Source organism: Chrysochloris asiatica, unplaced genomic scaffold (genome assembly GCF_000296735.1).
Source record: "Chrysochloris asiatica unplaced genomic scaffold, ChrAsi1.0 scaffold00012, whole genome shotgun sequence".
In the NCBI taxonomy this organism is placed as follows: Eukaryota; Metazoa; Chordata; class Mammalia; order Afrosoricida; family Chrysochloridae; genus Chrysochloris; species Chrysochloris asiatica.
In genome coordinates, this window is record NW_006408530.1 from 36,199,539 (window position 1) to 36,217,645 (window position 18,107).

General features: G+C 36.8%; 1 protein-coding gene across 1 annotated transcript in view; it reads right to left on the bottom strand.

Moving 5' to 3' along the window:
• Positions 1–18,107, bottom strand: part of SLC35F5 (solute carrier family 35, member F5) — a 65,415-nt gene that overhangs the window by 13,356 nt on the left and 33,952 nt on the right. Inside the window, exons 11-13 of the mRNA XM_006834589.1 lie at positions 13,579–13,683; positions 8,126–8,285; positions 2,157–2,247 (exon numbers count right to left, since the gene is read on the bottom strand). Coding sequence (XP_006834652.1) covers positions 2,157–2,247; positions 8,126–8,285; positions 13,579–13,683 — 356 coding nt within the window. The remainder of the gene's footprint in view (positions 1–2,156; positions 2,248–8,125; positions 8,286–13,578; positions 13,684–18,107) is intronic.

Sequence of the window (18,107 nt, forward strand, 5' to 3'; positions counted from 1 at the left end):
GTGTGGCACTGTGGGCTAATGTGGCAGGCTGCAAAGTCGTTCAAACTGCAAGGTCAGTGGTTCAAACTCACCCGTTGTTCCTTGGAAACCCTATACAGGGTCTCCATGGGTCAGAATCAACTCGACAGCACTTAACAACAACAAATAATAAACAGCTTATAACTTGCTTTCCAATCAACTAACAAGGCTATTTTTAAAAAGCAAGATATTTATAATAAAAGAAAATTGCCTAAATAAACAACAAAACCTAATTCTTGAATCTATGTGAATGTAAATCTGAATATCATCAGGGATTCATCATAATTGATGTCAATAAATGCTAAAATTTCAGAAACTATTTTCGGCTGTTAAGACCCTTGAAAGTGAAAAGTACTCCCATCATGTTTCTTTGAGTCCTTGAGGACACCTGCTACTTTTTCCAGGTGCCTCCCTCCCGCAGGCCCAGAGTACTAACAGGCAGCCTCGCTTTTCTTGTATAACTTGCCCTTATTTTAAAATATTTGAATAGATAAATCATACAACACAGAATAAAATTGAATCCCCTGTGATAATTCCTCTTTTAAAAAAATCCCTACAATTGACTTTTAATTTTCAAAAAATCTATGAAAGTTGATTTTTTAAATACCAGTATAGTAAAAGTGAATTTATATATCATTCTTCCAGAATTCTTAAATATGCACCTTCCCTAGAGCAATGGTCTTAAGATGTAGATAGGGACTACATATAATTTAAGTCTGTAACATAATCTAATGATGTGTACATTTCAATGTCGGGTATGTTCTACAATGTTCACATTCTTTAAAATGCATGGTATTTAATTCTCAGTTAAGAAGATCTTCATTTTTTAATCTTGATAGACAATTCACTGTACTATAAAACAAAGTTAAGTATCAGTACACCCACTGCCACGGAGTCAATTCCACCAGCTAGTGGCTTATATAGGGTTTTTGAGACTGCATGATCTAACAGAAGTAGACGGCCTGGTCTATCATCTGTGAAGCTGCTGGTGGGTTTAAATCACTGATTTTATGATTAGCAGTCCAGTGTTTATCCTACAGGACTACCAGGCTGCTCCTTGAAGTCTTTTAAATAAAGGTATAAATCCCAGAGAAAAACTGCACAAAGACCTAAAGAAAACTAGCTTTAAAAATCCAGTTCTAACTTCTCATATTGCAAACTTTGGGCTTTCAATATTTCCCTCTTCAAAGCAAAATGTATATATAAACAAATACACACACCTATCTGTTATTTAGTCCTTGGAATTAAAAGTTTGCAAATACTAAACTGAGTGATAAACAGCTGCTCTACACTTTTCAACATTAGTCAGTGGTGGATCTCTCTTTCTCCCTATCTCTGGAAACACAGAAGAAGATTTTCCTTCTAGACTGCTGCGAAGGACACCTCAGATTCTTTTTACTACCATGTTATTTATCACTACCAATATTGTCATAAGAATCCCTGCATCTGGACCAGAATTTCAAAGAGGAGAGGAGCACCTGCTGTGTCTGGACAGAAATAAGCATTCACTGAGAAACAACACAGCATTTGTAGTAATACAAGGGGCTTCAAAGTCCATGGGGAAAAAATGGAATGAAAAGATATGAGAAAAGTTCCACAAACTTTTTGAAATCCCTTATACAAGCATAGTATTAAGAAACCTTTGAAGTTAATCCTACAAAACAAAACAAAACATCACTGGGTTGCTAACTACATGCTCAGTGGTTCAAACCCACCAGCAGCTCCACAGAAGAAAGATGAAGCTATCTGCTCTCATAAAGATTTACAGTCTTGTAAACTCTGTATCGGGTTGCTATGTGACTTGGAAATGACTTGATGGCTTTTTCTTTTCTTTTTTTTTTAATTTTAAACATGCTGTATAAAACATATTACTATTCTGTATTACTGACTTAAAAACTGCATAACTACGGATAAATCCCTTAATTGATAAACTCAGAATAAAAGTTGAACAGCTAAATATTTAAGACATTATCAATTTCTTTGGTATTTTTTGTATCTATATGTAGTAAGACCTTGGGAAGAAGGCATAAATAAGTATGATGCATGGTCTTATCCCTCATTATTTAGCATATCCCTTACTGTTCATTAGCTATATTTTAACAGCATACCTAAAATATTTAATAAGGTGCTTGCCTTACCTTTTGCATACACATGTCAGCTATTATGGACAGAGGTATTGTGAGGCTTAGTGCAAGTGTGCCTATCAATGATGAGGTAAGAAAGCAGCCCCTGAGGAAAAAAAGAGAAAAGAAAGAAAATGCACATTTCCATATCCAAAAAATTAAAGGACCTAAAAAAAAGCCAACAAAACCCATCAAAGACTATACAATAATACATGTTTGATCAAGAGCAAAAAGAAAACCTTAGGATACATTGAAACATACCAAATAATATTTACCAAGATTCTATAAGCTTCTCTTCAAATATTAAAAATTCAAATATATAAATACAAATACAAAAAGTTCAAAGTACTTGATCCTGTTATCAAGATGTGCTGGCAAATTATATTCAACTTCAAGTGCATACATTTTATTTTATTAAAGTTTTATAAATACTGTCGAATAACATTCATAGAGCTTTGTGATAATGATAATTAGCCAACAAAGGAAACAGTTTCATTAAAATACAAGATAATAACAGATACGCGCTGTCAAGTTCAGACTCATAGCGACCCTGTATAGGGTTTCCAAGGAGCAACTGGTGGGTTTGAACTGCTGAACTTGTATTTCACAGTCCAATCCTGATCCTACAGTGCCACACCAGGAATCGAATAACAGCACAGCTTTGGTAGCGTAGTGGTTACGAATCGGGCTGCTAACCTCCAGGTCAGCAGTGAGAAACTACCAGCTGCTCCACGGGAGAAAGATGAGGCTTTCTGCTCCCGTAAAGATTTACAGCCTCGGAAACCCTGTACAGGGTTGCTATGAGTCAGAACCGACTCCACAGTACTTAAACAACAAGCCAACACGTGGTTCTACCACCAAAGCAAAAACATGTTACTCTCATCAAAATTAATAGTCTTTGTTTTTCCTTAGTTTAGTTTACTATGAGACAGAAAGAGCAACATTTTTAAGGGCTATTTCCTTGTTGTCTTCCATTTTTCTAGCAACTGTTCTAACTAAAAACTAAATTCTTCATTTTTATTTCATCTTTAACTATCAATGTTAGAATCAAAATTTGAACAATCAATCTGCATTTAATATTATTTAGCTTAAACTGAGGTAAAATGCATCAAATGGAAACAGAAAAGTCATTTTGAAAGTCTAATAATTTTGGTGTATAACATGAAAAAAAATTATAGCGCACAATAAAATCATAATGCATATAATTAGGACCACAAACCCATGGAAGCTAAAGGTAAGTAAATGCAGGCTCAGTATGTGTTAGGATTGATAATGCTGCCCTTGCAATAAAAGGGACTCTCTCCATGTGTTCCTAGACATTTCCAACAGAATACTATAACAAAAGTGTAAGCTATATAGAGATATATTTCTTATATCTGTTTGAGTTATCAACACTATCTAGAATTTGAGGTGGCTATTGTTTGTTACGTGCTGTCACGTTGGTTTGATCTATAGCAACCCTGTATAGGGTTCCGAGGAGCCACTGGCAAACTGGAACTGCTGAGCTCATAGTTCAAATGACTTTGCAGTCCAGCGCATTAACCCACAGCTTAATTTGATTAACTTAACTGGTAATGAGTTAATGGGAGTCCCTGGATGTCAAGACATTTACGTTTTCAACTACTTGTCAAAAAGTTTACCAGTTTAAACTCATCCAGAGGAGACTCAGAAGAAAGGCCTGGTGATCTGGCTCAGAAAGGCCATGATGTGTGCAACAGTTCTATTATGGAACAGTTCTACTCTGTACATATGTGGTCACTAGAAGTCAGAATCAACTTGACAGCAAATATCAAAAAGCACTCTTAAAGGCAAGAGTACAGGAATATTGGAAAAATCCAGCTTTGCAAGGTCCTGAAAAATCTATCCTAGTACGGATAAAGCTATGACCATAACCTATACAGGGTTGCTATGGGTCGGAATCAACTCGACGGCACTTGACAACAACAACATGACCATAAAGTATGGCTTTGAGCATCCAAATTTAACTATTTAACAGTGGACATACTTATATACAGTTGGAAATATAAACTATGCTGCTTCTCTTAAGAATAATTCTGCAATTATCTACCAAATTTTAAAGGCCACTATGTCCCCAACAAGATGGACTGGCCCAGTGGCAGCAGCAATGGATTTAAGCAAAGACTGTGATTTTAATGCAGGACCAGGCAGTGTTTCGTTCTGCTGTGCATAGGGTCACTACTGACTCGACAGCACCTACCAACAACATGTCTTGACTCAGTCTTTCTCACTTAGAGGTATTTATCATATACCTACATTATGTAAGAATACTTGTATAATATGCAAACACATATAGGAGAATGTCCAGTGAAATATTATACAAAGTAAAAGATTGCTGAGTTGCTGTTCAATGCTGTCAAGTAGGTTCCGACTCAAAGCAACCCTGTATAGGGTTTCAGGAAAAGGCTGGTACTTTGAGCCACTGACCTTGCAGTTAGCAGTCCAGTGCTTATCCTATAGTGCCAGACTAAGACACCAAGCAAAAGACTGCAGCTGTTGTTAAGCGTCGTAGAGTCGGTTCTGACTCATAGTGACCCCATATAGGGTTTCCTAGGAATAACTGGTGGGTTTGAACCACTGACCCTGAGGTTAGTAGTAAAGTGCTTATCCTACAGTGCGACACTAGCAAAAGAGTAGAAACTTAGAATGTGTAGCAATAAAAAAAAAGTTGTTAAACATGTCCATTTTTACATAATGGACAGGAATAGTATGTAGCCGTTCAAAAAAAAAAAATTAATGGAGTTACATACTTTGGTAGCTACAAAAACTGTTTAGATGCCTTAGAAGTTAATAGTAGTTGCTTCTGGTTAAAATGAATAGAAAATTTGGGGTAGAAAGATTTCCCTGTCTTATAAATCCTTTGGACACTTTTATATGTATTATTCTTTTAATTATATACATACATACACACATATTTGTTGTTGTTAAGTGCCACTGAGTTGGATCTGACCTATAGTGACTCTATATAAGATTTCCTAAGAGTGAATAGTGTGAGCTTGAATCATCAAACCTTGTGGTTCAAACTGACTTTGCAGTCCAGCAAATTAGCCTGCAATACCATCCAGGACTCCATATATATATGTATAAATGCATATATATATATATATACAGACACACACACATATATATATTGTTGTTGTTGTTAAGTGCTATCAAGTCAATTCCGACCCATAGCGACCCTGTATAGGGTTTCCAAGGAGCAGCTGGTGAGCTTGAACCACTGACTTTGCAGTTCAAACGTCTTTGCAGTCTGAAACATTAGTCCACAGCACCACACCAGGAATATATATATATATTGTTGTTGTGATGTGTCATGGAGTCAGTTCCGACTCATAGTGACCCTGTACAGGGTTTCCCAGCCTATAAATCTTTACGGGAGCAGAAAGCCTCATCTTTCTCCCGCAGAACAGCTGGTAGTTTCAAATTGCTGACCTGTGGTTTGCAGGCCGATTCATAACCACTACGCTACCAGCTCTTGCGCGCTCTCGCGCTCGCTCTCTCTCCTCTCCCTCTCTCTCTCTATATATATATTACTCCTTGGAAACCCTTCACAGGTTCTTAATGGATCACAGGCAACTCAATGGCACTTAAAACAGCATATACATATAAACAGGAGTCCTTGTGTGGTGCTGTGGGCTAATGCACTGGACTGCAATGTTGCTTTGAGCCACAAAGACAACAGTTTAAGCTCACCAGCCGCTCCTTGGAAACCCTATATAGGGTTGCTATGGGTCGGAACTAACTCGACGGCACTTAATAGCAACAACAATAATATGTAAACAGTACTGGTGTGGAGCTCTAGGATAAGACCTGAACTGCTCTACCCAAAAGGTCAGTGATTCAAACCCACCAGATGATCCTCAGAAATCCTATACATGGTCACTGTGAATCAGAACCAACTCCGTGGTACTTAACAATAACAATTCTTTTAATTAAAAAAAATGTTAAATAGCACAAAATATATCAAAACACCATTATATCATTGCTTTGGGAGTATACATTTTATAAGGAGTAAACTTAAAAATCTCATATAACAGAGATATTAGTTATATAGCAAACTTATATTCGATATTCTCCAAAATTGTATATTAAATTCTGCTGAAAACAGAGAAATTCTATAACATCTGCATATTAAAAATAAAGATGTTTATAAAAATTAGAATATTAATATTTGTAGATAAAGTACTCAACATACACAGTGATTTTCAATGTAATAAGGACCATACCAAACCCTTCTCTAGTCTAATATCCAAAGAGAAATTGAATTTCTTTTAAATATGTAATAATTCCTTACTTTGAAATACCCTAATTTTAACTGAACTGAGAAAACTAGAGAAGATGATCTCATATTAAAACAGTGTTGTTAAATGTCACCAAGTTGATTCTAAATCATAGCAATCCTAAATAGTGTTTCTGAGGAGTTGCTGGTGGGTTTGAACTGCTGAACTTGTATTTCGCAGTCCACTGCTGATCCTACAGTGCAACAACAGGAGCCCAGAATCCATTGAGTGCATAATTATTTTAAATCAGCCACGTATAGGATTTGTTGTTGTTGTTGTTAAGTGCCATCGAGTGGGTTCTGACCCATAGTGACCCTGTATAGTTTCCAAAGAGCAGCTGGTAAGTTTGAACCTCTGACCTTGTAGTTCAAACTGACTTTGCAGTCTAGTGCACTAACCCACAGTGCCACACCAGGACTCTAGAAAATCACCATAAAAATGGCTGAAAATCAACAGTTTCTCATGGACCAACCAAGTTTAATCAAAACACCTGAGCTCCTACCAGGTAATTAGTTACTGTTGAACCAAGAATGGAGAGAGGCAAGAAAAATCAAATCACAAGAGAACAAAAGGGTATATCATATATATTAATACATGAAATATAATATTCAATTGCCTTTTTGGTTAAAAAAATTGAGCACCTACAAATGTACCTAATGAAAGATATAAAAATGAATACAACAATGGATTCTGATATCAAAGTTTTAGTTTAACAAAAGAATTTAAAAATCTATAAAATATCTACAACAGATAAACAGGTAAGTAGTTCACAAAAAGGAGAATATGATTAAAAGGAAAATATGAGGAGGAAATTCAGAAAAGAAAGGTATTTCCTTGACTGGGGATGGGGACAAGTGTGGCAGAATTTTGAGAAGTTCTGGAAGACTTTATAAGAAAGCTATTTTGTATCAGTCTTTTGTAAGAGAAAATTCCACAACCACCTTAATTGGTATGTAACGAAGCTCACTCAAGAGTTTAAGTACAATGTGTTTTTCTTTTTCAGTTTCCATTACTTGGAATGAGATTAAGTAGTATAAACAAATCGAATAGTAAAAAGCTGTATAGGTGCAAAGTTTCTACCTCTATACATGATAGTCCCATTCAAACTATTTTAAGGATCTTATCAGTCATTCGAAAACTGTACTAACTAACATTTCAAGTTAATCAGAACCTATACTGCTTGCTCACCCTATGAAAGGTATTGAGAATAAAGAAAACAAGCCTCTGAGCCACACAGGTATCTCAGAGTCCAGACTACTCAGCAATGTCACCAGGTTCTCAAAGAGAACCATGCATTCATGGCTGGGATACATATCTAGTACCTTTGGGTGTCCATTAGATAATGACTACTCTTTCATTTGCATAACACTCCACCTTCTAAAACACTAACACATTTATATCATTCACAATTATTCATTCACTTAAGTATTTATTGAGTTCCTATGTATGAGGCATTATTCTATACAATGGACACACAGAAGTTAAAAATCAAAGCAAAACAAACATACAAGCAAATAAAAGCAAGCCAAATTTCCACTCTAATGGTGCTGATACTAATTTATAAGAGTGTAGGGCAGAAGGTATACAGGAGGAGTCATCAGAAGACAGAAGAAATCTAAATGCATACACTATTCAAAAGCCCATAAACTAAAAGGAATAAATCATAGGACAATAAACAGTACATACCACAACCACAGGAACTCGGAGAGAACTGTTCCAATGAGGCCATTAATGATAATGCACATTAATACTACTTTGTTGGGAAACTCAAAGTCCTCAAATCCAGTATAATGAAGCAAAAAGAAACCTGGCCATAAGAGCAGCAGATTAAACAGACCTACAAAACCTAAATATATATAAAAGAAAAGGAAAATGATTAGTAATTATGATTTCAATTTCCCAAACTTATAATATTTCTATAATGAGAAAACATTCCATTTTGCACAGAAAGCAACATGTTCCCTTAATAGGAATTTCTTTGTTTTTAAGTTAGTTCCATAAATAACTCAACATTAAAAACAAAAAAACTATATTAAACTACTGGTGAAACCCAAATATTTGAGGTTCAACTATTCACATTGTATAGAGCAAATGCTGTGGAATAACCCACTCAAAATAATTCAAAAAGAAGGGTTGATTAACTTTAGCTATTAATAATATAATGTTCTAGAACTTAAAAGACATCTTTGTATGTTGCATCTGGCCTAAATTAATTATGAGAAAATGGAAAGTTTGTTCTCTTATTCATGGAGGAAGAGTAAGTGAAAGAAGACAAAATTCTTGGTTACTGCCTTCACAAAACATATAAACTAGCATGAAATACAGACTGACTACTTATAAATGAAGGCTGCAAAGTAGAATGATTAAAACTGCTTCGCATTCTGACAATCCTGGCTCTACTATTTGCCAGTGGTGTGATCTCAGGGAAGGTACAGCACTCTAAACTTTTACACTTCAATTTTCCAATCTATAAATATTAAATAATATTTACAAAGTTAGACAAAACATTTATCTTATGGAACACAGTGCCTGACACAAAGCAAGAAACATTAGCTATTATTACTGTATTTACGCATTATTGTAAGTTTATATATGCCTAGATACACGTGACTGTAAAGATGAAACAAAAGTGATATATTTTGCAGCAATTTCTAATGTACTTTGTATACAATTTAATATTACAGTCTGCTCTGAGATTCATGAAGTAACACGAAGGTAAGTCAAAAAATATTGCTACAAAATCACAGGCACCTTAAACAAAAATATCAAAATGTGAAACTACTGTTTCCTAACATAGCCTCCGTCTAGGTCTATATACTTCTGAGGGGGGTGTTTCCATATCTCTCTAACCCCTCCCTGAAGAATTTTTCATTCTTGGAATCTTATCATGTCAAAACAGCAGTTTTGGCATCCTCATCGGACTCAAACTATATTTCTTTTAAATGTTAAGTTTGGGGAACAGAAAGAAGTCTAAAGGGAAAAGATCAGGGATTTGGGGTATATTGGGTAGAGTTTCACAACAAAATTCTCAAAGAGCAGCCCTTGTTAACCTTGATGAATGAGCAGGTACATTACTGTGATGAAAAAATTTCCTCAGCACAAATTTCCTGGCCTTTTTTTCACTGATGCATTTGTCTGTTTTCTTAAAAATTCTTAGTAAGTCTCCATGATAGTCGTTGAGTCCTTTGAGAAAATCTACCAAATTACCTCACGGGAATAGCCAAAAAACAATCGCCATAACCTTTTGAACTGACCTCTCTGTTTTGAATTTAACTGGCCCCACAGACTCCCTTGGAAGTCATTGTGTTGACTGGACCCTTTTTTGGAAAGCACCTTAACATGACTGAGACAAGTGTATTGCTGAGAGAACTTGTCTGCAGTTATCCACTAATCACAAAGGCATGTTTAAACACATTTTGTTTGGAATAAACCTGTGCATGGAGTCTTGGTGTAGTGCTGCAAGAAAATACACTGGGCCACAAGATCTGTTTGGGCCACAAGGTTGGCGATTAAAATCTACCAGCTGTTCCTAGGAAACCCTATATAGGGTTACTATGAGTCAGAACTGACTCCAAGGCACTTAACAATAACAACAATGTATGAACTGGAAGCTTCTGACTTTCCCTCTTATAGAGCTTTCGTAAAATAAAAAAAAATAAAAATTATAGTAAATATATTTTATATTTTATATGCCATGTTAAGAGTACCACAGACTGCCAGAAAAGCACACAAATCTGTTTTGGAAGCAGTGCAGCCAGAATGCTCCTTAAAAGCCAGGATGATGAGACACTGTCATACTTTGGACATGTTATCAAGAGAGACCAGTCCCTGGAGAAGAACATCATGCTCAGTAAAGTAGAGGATCAGTGAAAAAGAGGAAGACCCCCAAGGAAATGATACAGTGGTAGCAACAGTGGGCTTAAACATAACAATTGTGAGAATGGTACAGGCTCACTATGAGTGAGAACAAACTCAATGGCACCTAACAACAATGTCATCTACGTAATAAACTAGAATTTAGAGTGTTTAGTTAATTCCTAAATGACTGCAGCACTGTCTCATCATCTGTGTGAAGACCCACAGCTCCTCCTCCTTAGTGAGCAAACAAGTTGCAGGAAGTTCCCACTTCACACCCTCTACAGCAATGACTAACGGGGCAATTACAAGGTTGGCTGTCATGACCAAAAGCTAAGACCAGTATGAGGAGTGCACAGACACACACTATCCCCAAATGCCATGAATTAGGCTGCACCTCGCGTTTACCTGAGACCACACTATCCTTCCCTTTGTCTACCCAGCTTTCCTCGATATTACAATCCTAACTTCTTATCCAAGTCCTGTCCACTATATAGCCCAGGTCAAAACTGGGTTTACTTTATGTATCATGGAATAGGTGAACTGGATCAATATGAGAGAGGTGCACACTCTCATAAGAGTAAATTAAGCCACTGTTTTTAAAGTTTCAATAATAAAAACTGATAAGAGAATCTACAGGACAGAGTAGAACTACCCCCAAGGTGTTTCCAAGGTTGTTATCCAAGTCAAGGTCAGATCTTTCTCCCAAGGAATTGCTGATGGGTTTGAATTCTGACCTTTCGGTTAGCATTCAAAAGGATGGCAGCAAGTTTATGTTTAAGATTTTTTAAAAAGTGTCAATGTCCCATTTAAGCATATATGCTAAGAGTATGAAAAGATACTAGCATTTCATGTCACCCCAGGTGAAATGTTCTATAGCTCTACAATATCATTAAAAGCATCATTCTAGAAAGAGATTTACTCAACTCTTTACTTGTATGGAAGGAGCTCTGGTAGTGTAGTGGCTACAAGTTCAACTGCTAGCCTCGTGGTCAGCAGTTCGAAACTACCAGCTGTTCCACAGGAGAGCGAGGAGACTTTCTGCTTCCGTAAAGATTTACAGACTCAGAAACCCTGTACAGGGTCACTATGAGTTGCTGTGAGTCAGAACTGACTCTAGAGCACACAACCACTACCATCACCACCATACTTTTATGAGGGCACTGGTGTGGTGCTTTGGGTTAATGCGCTGGACCACAAGGTCAGTTTGAACCACAAGGTCAGCAGTTCAAGCTCACCAGCTGTTACTCAGAAACCCTATACAGGGTTGCTATGGGTCAGAACCAACTCGACAGCACTTAACAACATACTTGTATGATCACCCACTCTGGAAATTCTATAAATGCTTCATTTTCATTCATCTTAAGGTGAAGGTATTCAAGCTATTTTTAGCAGCAATTCTGTTCCAGCTGAATCAGCAAAGACATCCCAAGAACCAAGCTCACATATGCAACCCCATCTCCTCCCAAGCCTCCTGGAGGCCTTTATAAATCAGTTTGGAAGCTCCTTATCTATACAACTTTTTTTACTTTCCACAGAGAATAAGATAAATGAAGTCACAAGTTAGAATTCAGGTCTTCTGACTCACTGTAAACTGAATTCTGAACTCATCATCAGATATTCAAATATCTTATCTCCAGATATTCAAATAACTTTATTAAGGTATCTTACAAAATCAAGTATGTTCTTCCCTTACAATCCTACAATATCTCAAATTCTTTAATGAGCTGATTTTAAGCAAAGGAGAATTTAAAACACATTAAGTATCTCCTTGGATACAGACAGGGACGCTATGGGTCAGAATTGACTCAACTTGACAACACAAACAGGTATTTTATTTGCCAAAATCTAAGAACTGATGCCAGAACCTATAATTCAGTATACTGCAAGTCTAAGTCAGGAAAAAATCTGAATCTTAAAAATAAAATATGCAAATAGGAAAACGATGAACAGCTCCACAACCTTCAATGTTAAAAAATAGGCCCATGAAAAAAAGAAAAAAGCATACAGACCAGTTTACAAACACACAGGCTCATGGGAAAACTGTAATATCTTTTAATTCCTTTTCTCCATGAATCTTTTGTGTCATCGAGTTACAAGTTAAGTGCCATCGAGTGGAGCGGGTTCCAACTTGTAGTGATCCTTTACAAGGTTCCTGATGAGCTGTTGAGTCAGTTAAGTCAGTTCCAACCTATAGCGACATTATACAGGGTTTCTGAGGAGCAGATAGTGGGTTGAAGCACCAATATTGTGGTTCAAATTGACCCTGCAGTCCAGTACTTACCCTAGAGAACCACATCAAGACTCAACATAGTGGTGGTCTTGCAGGCTACCACGTCGGTTCTGATTCAAAGCAACCCTGTATAGGGGTTCCAAGGCTGTAAATCTTCAAGGGAGGAGAAAGCCTCCTCTTTCTTCCACGGAACTGCTGGTAGTTTCGAACAACTGACCTTGCGGTTCACACCAACCTTGTGGTCTAGCGCATATAGTATGTGTGTAATAGGGAACACAGTGGCTCTATAGGATAAACACTGGACTGAAAACCACAAAGTCAGTAGTTCACACCCACCAGTTGCTCTGTAAGAGAAGACGCTGTAAGAGAAAGACGAGGTTTTTCTGCTTCTGCAAAGATTTACAGCCTGGAAAGCCCTATACAGAGTCACTACAAGTGGAAATCAACTCAACAGCACTTAACAACAAAAACAATCCAAATAATTTGGAGGCGGTTTCAGATAGGAGCCCTGGTGGCACAGTAGGTTAAGTGTTCAAACCTACCAGATGCTCCAAGGGAGAAAAATGAGGCTTTGTTTCCATATAGATGTATAGCTTTGTAGCCCCTATGGAGGAGTTCCACACTGTCCTGTAGGGTGACCTGATGACAGTGGGTTATGCTTCAAACAATTCAAAACATGACAAACTGTAGTAGGGCAATTATTCTCTCACATGCTAATAATAGCAGACTTCTGTCATGTCAATGACAAATACCTGACTCATGATTTGAAAATACTGCTGCAAAAAAGCTGTTAGGAGCTTCTTTCTCAAATTCACACTGGGGGATGGGCATTCTTTCAAAGGAACTGCATACGCAGGGCAGGGAAAGAAAGAAGTATAGAAACTAGACTTCAAGTCTTTAAAGGTTTATTTCAGCCCTAAACTCCTATTTTTTTTAAAAAAAAGAATCATAATGGGGAGCAAAAGACTTTGCTCATCCTCCCCAAATCAAACAGAAAAGACTAGGTTAATCATTCAGAGTGAACAGCCTTACAAGTTAAACATATTCTTACCAAAGAACATTGGAATGTCCAACTTATCTTCTCTGTCTACTTTTCTCTTGATCATAACAATATAGACAGCATACAGCATGGCTCCCACAAGAGACCAAATGGAACCTAAAAGTCAAAATTATGATTTAAAGAATTTCATTCACTAGCTCATTCAACATACACTCATTTTAAATCTAATTATGCAACAGATACTATTCTAAGCAGTGCATATACAAAAATAGAAAGGGTAAGATATAATCCACCCCATCTATGTTCTCCAGGAATATAGGGAGGCATTTAATGCATATACAAATAAATGCAAAAACAGTCACCTCAACGCTCTAGCCAAATGCTCATGTATCACATATATGTGTAAGACAGGTTTTTAAATTTTTGAAAGTATACTTCCTATTTTTCCCTACAAACACAATTTTGATACTTGACACTGCAACTTTACAATTCTTCCTTCCATCTCTAAATATTGTTTATATAGTTCCCCCCAACCCCTGGACAGTGACACTCTCTATATATCATGTCTTTATATATATTTCACCATTATCATTCAAATTTTTAAGCTCTGTTAAAGTCCCACTTGCAATGCTGAAAGTCTGTCTTCACTTGTCTTCTCTTTTAGACAATATCATCACTACTACAGTTACATACACTATTATTTTATCCTCCAGTTGCGCACTTTGTAAACTTCATATACTGAATAAAATTATAAACATAAAGCTTTAAACACAAAATTTATACTTTCTAATGTGGCACTGAGGGTTAATGCAAGAGTGTTTTTAACTGCAAAGTCAGCAGTTCAAGCTCACCAGTTGCTCTTCGAAACTCTATAAAGCGTAGCTATGAGTTGGAACTGACTCGAAAGCACTTAACAACAACATGTTCAACAATATCTAACATAATTCTGGGTTCACAGTATATGAATAACAAGAACTAGCTCTCTTTAGTTCACCATTGTTTCCTCTCAAAAAAAATTTAAAACAACTAAATACATTTTTAGGACCGTATCATACTACTGTGTATGATACAGTAATGGTGGATACAGATACTATGCTTTTGACAAAACTGTACACAGAAGTGTACTATAATGTAAATACAGACTTTAGTTAATATCGTATCAAAACTGGTTCAACACTTATAACAAATAATGTCACACTAATACAAGTTGCTATCAAAAAAATTGGGAGTGGGTATGTAAGTATGTATAGGTGGAGACGGGAGAAGTTATAGATATAGAAGTTCTCTATGCTTCATTGCAAATCTTCTGCAAATCTAAAATTGTTCTAAAAGATAAAAGCAAACAATATGTTGTCTTCTAATTGACCATATTTAATGCTTTAATCAGTTAGGCATATGACCAATGTTTTACTAAATCAGATTTATTACTTTAAACTTAGAAAAAAAAACCAAAAACGGGGGAACCTCACCTGCATACACAAATATATACACAAAGCTGCTCTGGTGGAGAAAGTGGTATGGTAGTTCAAGGCATAGCTCACTAGGCAACAATTAGGAATAGCTTAGAAGAAAATGTTCTATTTAATAAATTTCAAGTATCTAAAGGAATTATCCAGAGGGAAATCATTAAGCTGGACTCCAATTAGCTTTGTTTTCGTTAAATCCAAAAACTAGGTGCTCACATCAGTGTTAAATATTTCAGGCACATAGCAACAGTAATGTTAAAATGGTGACTAAAAGTATGATAAAAATAGGTGACATCAAGTTGGTTCTGATCTATAGCAACCCTGTACAGGGTTTCTGAGGAACAGCTGGTGACCTTGAACTGCCCACCTTGGAATACAAACTGACTTTGCAGTCTAGCATGTAACCCACAGAGCCATTATGAATAAAATATTCACTACTTAGAGAAAAATTCGTAACACTACACAGGAGAATCCTGGCAGACCACGTTCACCAAGTGATAATGTTAACATCACTAGTAATATTACAAATCAACATTATGCACTTTCTAATATACTGACCAAGACTTCTATGTTATTCTTACTGAAAAATGTATAACTTGAATTTAATAAGGAAATATCAAATAGGCCCAAATTGAGAGCCATTCTACAAAAAAACTGGACAGTATTTGAAAACCGTCAAGGTCATAAAACTTTAAAAAATAAAAACTGAAGAACAGTTCCACATGGAAAGAAACTAAAGACACATGACAACTAAATATAAGTGATACTGAACCAGAAACAGAATACTAGAGGGAAAATGGTAAAATCTGAGAAGGGTCTACAGATTACACAATGTTGTTGTTATTGTTGTTAGGTGCCATTGAGTTGGCACCCATTCATAGCAATACTATGTACAACAGAACGAAACACCGTCCAGTCCTGGGCCAGTCTCATAATTGTTGCCATGCTTGAGGCCACTGATGCTGCCACTTTGCCAATCCATCTCACTGGGGGTCTTCCTCTTTTTCTCTGGTCCTCCACCTTACCAAACATGATATCCTTCTCCAGTGACTGGTCCCTCCTCACAATATGTCCGATTTATAAGAGACAAAGTTTGGCCATCCTGACCTCCAAGAAGCACTCTGGATGCACTTCTTCCAACAGAGATCTGTTTGTTCTTTTGGCAGCCCATGGTACTTTGAATATTCTCCTCCAACACCATAACTCAAATGCATAAATTCTCCTATGATCTTCCTTATTCACTGTCCAACTTTGCATGCATATGAGGTTACAGAAACTACCTTCGCTTGGGTCAGGCGCACCTTAGTCCTCAAGCTGACATCTTTGCTCTTCAACACTATAAAAAGGTCTTGTGCAGCAGATTTGCCTAATGCAATACGTCGTTTGATTTCTTGACTGTTGCTTCCATGAGTGTTGATAGTTGATCCAAGAAAAATAAGCCCTTGACAACTTCAATCTTTTCTCCATTGCTAAGAATGTTGTTTATTGGTCCAGTGGTGAGGAATTTTGTTTTCTTTACATTGAAATGAAATCCATATTGAAGGCTATGGTCTCTACTGTTCTCTTCATCAGTAAGCATTTAAGTTCTCACATTCAGCAAGCAAGGTTGTATCATCTGCATATCGCAGGTTGTTAATGAGCCTTCCTCCAATCCTGATGCCATGTTTTGTTTTTTTTTCCCATACAACCCAGCTTCTAGGATTACTTGCTCACCATACAGGTTGAATAAGTATGGTGAAAGAATACAACCCTGTTGGCACACCTTTCTTAATTTTAAATCATTAAGTGTTCCCATGTTCTGTTCAAACAACTGCTTCTATTTACACTTTCCTCATGAGCACAATTAAGTGTTCCAGAATACTCACACTTCACAATGTTGTCCATAGCTTGTCATGATTCACAAAACCGAAGGCCTTTGTGTGGTCAATAAAGCACAAGTGAAAATCTTTCTGATATTCTCTGCTTTCAGCCAAGATCAATCGGACATCAGCTATGATATCCCTTGTTTCACGGCCTCTTCTAAATCTGGCTAGAACCTCTGGAAGTTCTCTGTCTCTATGGTTGCAACCATTTATTTGCATGGGATATCAAAGTTATTGTCCGATGATTTCCACATTCCATTGGGTCACCTCTGTTTGGAATGAGCACAAATACGGATCTCTTCCAATCAGTTGGCCAGATAGTTGTGTCCCAAATTTCTTGGCATAGATGAGTGAATGAATGCCTCTAGTGCCACCTCACTTTGTTGAAAGATTTCAACTTTATTCCATCAACTCCTGGTGCCTTGTTCTTTGCCAATTCCTTCAATGCACCTTGGACTTCTTCCTTCAGTATCACTGGCTCTTGATCCTATGCTACCTCTTGAGACGGTTGAACATTGACCATTTCCTTTTGGTACAGTGACTCTGTGTATTCCATCTTTTTTTTTTTTTAAGGTTTTTATTGTGAGTTGAGTGAAAGTTTAAAGGGCTGATAATCAGTTTTATATTTAACAAATCGTACATCTTGTTTCATTACAATGATTATAATCCCCTCCAAGTACCATCAGTTAATAGTGTTTCTCTCTATTCACTTTAGCTCTTAAAAAAAAAACAAAAAAACACTCAGACATAATATATAATAATTACACCACCAAAGGGCACATTCTGCAAGTCTGCCTCCTGGTTGCCAGCTATTAGTCCCTGTCTTCCCATGAATCTAGAGTCCTCAGCTGCTCCTTCTCTCCATGTCCCCATCTCTGCTTCCATCTCTGGTGTGACTGCTTCTCTGGATAAGATCTTGCATTCCATTTGTGCTCTTCTCCCTTGATGGCCCTAGGGTCCTTTGTTTCTAGACTGTACAGTTAACTACTCCCCTGTTTTTGTTACAAAACTTCTACTTTTACAATTGTGACAGTCGCAATTAGTTATGGTAACAATTACTCACTATTGAATCATAAGAATCTTATCCCCATCTCTTTTAAACAGACCTATCTGCCATTCTTTTTCCATGAAGACTCAGACTTGGGAATCCTATGGCTTACCTATAGGACTATGAGTCTGAACCAAGTAGAAAGGAGTGGGTTTTATTTTCAGTATCTCTTGGCTCCTAATGTTAGATATTCCAACCGTTCAC